At 37.3% G+C, this 6,360-nt stretch overlaps 1 protein-coding gene across 1 annotated transcript; it reads right to left on the minus strand.

Annotated features, from left to right (window-relative positions):
• Window positions 1–1,100: 1,100 nt before the first annotated feature.
• LOC140873547 (uncharacterized) lies at window positions 1,101–3,864 on the minus strand. Its single transcript, XM_073276712.1, has 6 exons — window positions 3,663–3,864; window positions 2,868–3,566; window positions 2,625–2,774; window positions 2,196–2,534; window positions 1,311–1,571; window positions 1,101–1,138 (listed from the first exon to the last, which is right to left on the minus strand). Exons 1-6 carry the CDS (start codon window positions 3,862–3,864, stop codon window positions 1,101–1,103), a joined length of 1,689 nt encoding a protein of 562 aa, XP_073132813.1.
• Between the last annotated feature and the right edge of the window lie 2,496 nt (window positions 3,865–6,360).

The following is a 6,360-nucleotide window of genomic DNA, read 5'->3' on the forward strand; positions in this document are numbered from 1 at the left end:
TCAGATAAATATCAATCAGAGAAAAATGGTCTAGAGGTTTAGATTTCACCTGGTTTCAACAACAATCAATCCTAATTAATTAATCTTCATGAATTCCAGTCAATTAATAGCCAAGAACACTTAAGTTTATTATTTCCCTCTCCCGAGCAACAAATAATGTTTATCAACTACAATTCAATTCCAATATCCCTATTAAGAATTTATCGCAGTGATCTATCACAAAACAATGTTCTTTTTAAAAGCTCTGTTAAAATTATACACTCTCCCGAGCAATATAAATAATTAACAGTGTATTTTCTAATGGTCCTATTCAAAATCTCCTCTCCCGAGTGCCAGATTTCAAATAAATATAACAAATCAATTATTGATCAGGTAATTGAAAAGACAATAAATTCTAAAAAACAATTAATGTAGAAGAAACTCAATTCAATAAAATCAAAAATTCATGAAAGTGTCTACACGTGGTTCCATCTGACCTCTAGACTATAAAAATTAGTTCATAATAAAATTCTGAATAAAACAAATCATGTTCAAAAATCCAGACATAAATTCAGAATTAAATAAATTAAAGAAAACAAATCTGTCGTTGACGCCGTGTCCGAACTATCGATCTCCGTCTTCTTTCTTCAATTAAAGCTCCAAGTTCTCCAGAAATCACGATCAATCTATGTCTCTGATCTGTACGTGTGTGTTGTGGCGGCTTCCTCTCTGATTTCAGACTTAAATTCCCTTTTATACCGTCATCCGAAAGCCCATTAATAAAGCCCACAAAATATTAAAACTTCCCTTTCCCAATAATTAATCAATCACTGAATTGCGACAGGCGGGCGCTCAGTTGAGCTAGGCGGGCGCGCATGCATCTCTGCTTTGAATCTCTCATTCTTCACTTCATTGCGCGTTTCTTTTTCCCTTCCTCTTCTTTAGCGCTACTTTAGCGCAAATAATAAGCCCAATGTTAAAGCCCAATAATATTTCTTTTTTTTTCTTTTCTTCTTTGTACGTTCTTTTTCTTCTTTCTTCTTCAATTTTCTTTTCTTTTATTCTTTTTCTCACAAAATCTTATTTTCTCTTCTCTTTTCCACAATAATTCTTCTTTTCCATTAATTTCTTCTTTTCTCCACCAAATGTTCATAATTCCCTACGAACACAAAAACAACAACACACACACATAAATCTGCTCGAAACCAATATTTAACAATTAAAATCATATATAAATTAAGTGTATAAAATACACTTATCACCTCTCTGCATAAGAACACAACCCAATCCCCTGTGAGAAGCATCGCAATATACAGTGAAATCACCAATACCTGAGGGAATCGTCAAGACTGGTGAAGTCGTTAACCTCTTCTTTAGCTCAATAAAACTAGCTTCACATACTTCTGTCCAGATATACGGAGCATTATTCCGTGTCAACTGAGTAATAGGCTTTGAAATACTCGAGAAATCTTGGATAAATCTTCGATAATAACCTGCCAAGCCCATAAAACTTCGTATCTCTGGTATAGATATAGGTCTAGGCCAACTGATCACTGCCTCAACCTTGCTCGGATCGACTGAAATGTCATCTCCTGAAATAATATGCCCAAGAAAAACAACTTTCTGCAACCAAAATTCACATTTTGACAGTTTGGCATATAATTTCTCTTCTCTCAATGTTTTCAACACGATTCTCAGATGTTCTGCATGACCACATAAATTCTTCGAGTATATCAAAATATTATCGATAAAAATAATGACAAAGTCATCCAAATATTTTTGAAATACTCGATTCATCAATCCCATAAAAACTGTCGGGGCATTGGTCTAACCAAAAGACATAACAATAAACTCGTAATGACCATACCTCGTTCTGAAAGCAGTCTTTGATATATCCTCATCTCTTACCCTCAGCTGATGATAGCCGGATCTCAAATCAATCTTTGAATATACTGACGAACTCTACAACTGATCAAACAAATCATCGATTCTAGGCAAAGGATAACAATTCTTTGCCGTTGCTTTATTCAGTTGTCGGTAGTCAATACAAAGCCTCATCGATCCGTCCTTCTTTCGTACAAACAGTACCGGAGCGCCCCAAGGAGAAACGCTCGGTCTAATGTACCCTTTGGCAAGAAAATCCTCAAGTTGATCCTTCAATTCTTTCAATTCAATCGGTGCCATTCTGTACGGAGCTTTCGAAATAGGTTGCGTACCTGGCATTAGTTCTATGCTGAAGTCTATCTCTCGAGCCGGAGGCAATCCTGGAATCTCATCAGGAAAAACATTTGCGAATTCGCTAACCACTAGAAAATCTACCAACTTCGGGCTAGTTTTTATCATATCTACAACATAAATCAGAAATCCCTCTGCTCCTTTCTGCAATAGATGAGTCATAGACAATACAGATATCAAAGGAATTCTGGCTCGTGAACCCTTACCATAAAACTTCCATTCGTCTGCCATTTCCGGTTTGAACCTCACAACCTTCTGAAAGCAATCAACTGTAGCCCTGTACTTGGTTAACAAGTTTATGTCAATAATACAATCAAAATCTGATAACCCAAGCACAATACAGTCTATCTCAATCACATTGCCTTCATACTGTAGTATACAATTCTTAACTGATTTCACAGATACAATACCTCTCCCCAAAGGTGAAGAGATTGATACAATAGTAGCTAGTGGTTCAATACGAAATGCATGTAATATAGTAAATTGCTCAGAAATAAACGTGTGTGAAGCACCCGTATCAACTAACACATAAGCAGGGTAACCGAAAATAGAACAGTTACCTGCAATCACATCATCAGGTGCTGCTTGAGCCTGCTCCTCAGTCAAAGCAAAGACTCGAGCTTGTTGCCTAGGAGGTTGACTCGCTGGCTGACTTCCTCCTGCTCGATTCTGAGGTGGATCTGGCTGGAAAGAATGAACAGAGGATGCTTGCCTCTCTGGCTGTGTCACTATTCTAGATGATCTAGCACCCTGTGAACTTCCATAACCACATTGTGGGCAAACTCTCGCAAAGTGTCCCGTCTGGTTACAGATATGACAAGTACCAAACACACCTCTACATTGATCGCTGGCATGACAACCTCCACATTTGTTGCAGTAAACTCCAGAGTAACTAAAACTCTGTCCAGACTGAAACTTCCTTTGACCACTAGAGCTCGAAGACCTGCTACCTGTTTTCATAAACTGTTTCCCTTTAGCCCTGAAGAAATCTTTCCTGCTGCTACCACTTCCTTTCTCAAATCTAGGTAGTGGTGGTGGAATCTGTGGCTGATCCTGGGACGGTGTAACTGGCAGTGGCACAAACTGTGCTCCTCTCTGTCGTAGTATACCAGCTTCCGCTCCCTTTGCACGATTAAGAGCATCGGCAAAGTTATTTGGTCGTCCAGCATTCACTAACGTGAAGACATCCGAATTCAAGCCGTTTATAAACTGATCTGCTTGAGCTTCATCACTTTCTGCTATGTGGGGAGAAAATTTCAGCAGACTCATGAATTTGGCAACATATTCTTCGATGTTCAACTGCCTTTGTTGCAAACTAGCAAACTCGGCTCCTTTCTCCTTCCTATATGAGACTGGGAAGAATCGTTGTGAAAAAGCAGTTTTAAATTCAGACCAAGTAATGATAGTACCTCGATTTTCCAAAGCTCTCCTTGTTGTTATCCACCAACCTTTGGCAACATCATGTAGTTGATGAACAACAAGTTTGACTCTGCAGTCATCAGCATAATCGAGGGATTCAAATAACTGCTCAATATCTTCTAACCAACTCTCACACTCGGCAGAATTATCCGTTCCCTTCAATGTTGACGGTTTAAAAAACTGAAATCTTTTCAACAGAGTTTCCATCGGAGTAGCAGTCATATCACTCATATCTCTAGAAGTACTACCCGATTTAGTTCTAGGAATTTATGTTGTCAGTGGCACTATCGGTTCTACAATTGCCTGTTCTGGCTGAGGAACTGTGTCTTTCTGTCTCGTAATCGGTCTTCGAGGCATATCTGATTATCAAACAGATTAGTACACAATACAATCTCAAGTATAACAAGTCTGTTTCAGTCCTCCTCTGATTAGCATTTTCATGCCTTCTCACGAGATCGAGTTCTGATTCATTCTAGTCAATATAAGCTTCCAATCAATTTAAAGAATCAAATAAGCATATAGTTCTTAAAGCGATAAAGCAGTTCAAATCATCAACATGCTTTAAGAATCAATAAATCAATAAAAAAGACTCAATCTACCCCGCTCATCTAACTCAGTCCAAGAACTAACTTCGCTCTGATACCACCTGTTGTGGGGCCTCGGGTTGCTAATCCCATTCTTAGGGCAATTAGTAATAAAACATCATTAATTAACAAAGGAAGGATTTTTTCAAAGTGGGGTGCGCGGGGTCGGTCAAAAATAGCGGACCGTTTGCCCCCCTCCCCCCCCCCCCCCCCCCAACCCAACTCTCGGGTTGGGGAAAAATGGGTTGCGCTCGGTCTGCTAAAAAGAGCAGACCGAGCACAACTCTGGGCAGTCTTTTGCTCTGGTTTTTGACAGCAAAATATGATCCTTTCAATCCTTCCAATCCAACATAATGATGTCCCAAAACATGTAAACATATATAGAACAAGATCTAAACATGTTTATAACAAGTTGATACATCAATATAAAGGTTTAAAAATCCAAAAAAATTAGTAAACTACACAAGATGATCATAAAGTTACAACCATGCTCAAAATTCTAATAACTTGTTCTAATTCCAAAGTTCTTTCTTTTAGCTACAAACCCGAGTCCATATTTCTATCTCAATCATCGTCTCTCAAGGTTGTCTTTTGCTCGATCCATCCCTTCCTATCGTCATGCACACATACAAATAAGACAATAGCCGAAAACATCATGTGAGAATAGGATTCTCAGTATAAAAGACATAAACATGCAATATCACATATATCAACTTCGAGATATAAAGAATACATTGCATAACTCATAAACTAATTTCTTTGTTGAGATTTACAGCTGCTCCAGGCCTCAAGATTCGTGCACAATCTTGGTTTTGAGATTTAAAGCCTCTTCAGGCGCTCAAGACTCGTATCAATCTTGGATAGAGGTTTAAAGTCGTTCATGGCCTCAAGATTTATCTATAAACCTTGGATGGATCCATATTCGATAGTTCTTATCCGATACGACATCGATATAACATCAGTTATAAATTAAAGATCCACTACATGTGATGGATCAATAATTCATATTCAAAAGCAAGAACATATATACAACAACAAGTATGTGATTTTTGTTGGGATAACTCAAGAATCACCGTTCTTGAGTTTCATAGCCCTATTCAATCGATGTCCATTTATACCTTCTTATAACTCGGTCATCTCGATTTTGTATGCTTCAAGCTGAACAATAACATCAAGAGGTTATATATATAAATCTGCTCAAGTTCAATCAACCTCAAGATAGAAAACAACTTCAAACCTTAGCCAAAACTATCCCGGTTCAAAAGCTGAATTCTCGAGTCGTCAAACTTCTTATCCAAGCTGTCAAATGAAGTGATAACAAGCTTAATATAACAGCAAAGGACTCATACATACACAGCTCAATCAACTAGATATCAAAACGACTTCAAATCATAAACCGGCGGCGTAACGACTGAAAATCGATAACCGAAACGATATCAAACTCAAGCTTATCAATCTACTATACTTCAAAACCAGCTTAGATAATCAAGATATCATCATAATCCAGCAAAATAAACATGGCTAGGTTCGAACCATATACTGAAAATCATAACAAAGGCATACAACATACGTTCTTCGATCCGGTTTTGAGCATACAAGACATATAATCTCAAGAACAACAATATACAGTCATGTTTGATTTCTTCCAACTTCCAACCTTCAAAACATGCTGGAAAGGTAAGAAAACTTACACCAAATCGAAGCTCGTACCAAGAGGATTGCAGCGCTATCTTCAAAATTAAAATCGGACAATCGGATCAAAAGATACGAGGTTTTGAAAGTCAAAATCAAATGAAAACCATGAAGACTCGGTGTTGTTCTGAACTTTCTAAAGTATTTCTCTCAATTACACGTATAACCATATGACTAAGCAAATAAATTATGATAAGTATAGCCATATTTGCAATTTAGTCCCTAGAAACTTCAAAAATTGCAAAACAGCCCTCGGCCCTGTTTTTAATTCAATTTCAATCCTAAATAATTTAAAAATATTAGAATTTAAATCTAAACTCTAAAAATTCTCAAATTAAATATACTCGAATTAAAATTAAATAATCGCGGATTAAATCAAATAATCCCGGGCCTTACACTATTGATGATGAGGACCAAGCCATTTTTTTACTGAATTCATTACCTAAAGCGT

Source organism: Henckelia pumila, unplaced genomic scaffold (assembly GCF_033568475.1).
Source record: "Henckelia pumila isolate YLH828 unplaced genomic scaffold, ASM3356847v2 CTG_627:::fragment_1, whole genome shotgun sequence".
In the NCBI taxonomy this organism is placed as follows: Eukaryota; Viridiplantae; Streptophyta; class Magnoliopsida; order Lamiales; family Gesneriaceae; genus Henckelia; species Henckelia pumila.

Coding starts and splice junctions, on each gene's coding strand:
- LOC140873547 (XM_073276712.1), bottom strand. CDS start 3,864: ATGAGTGATATGACTGCTACTCCGATGGAAACTCTGTTGAAAAGATTT. Junction 3,567..3,662: donor ACTACATGATGTTGCCAAAG/GTTGGTGGATAA, acceptor GATTCTTCCCAG/TCTCATATAGGAAGGAGAAA. Junction 2,535..2,624: donor CTCTTCACCTTTGGGGAGAG/GTATTGTATCTG, acceptor TTGGGTTATCAG/ATTTTGATTGTATTATTGAC.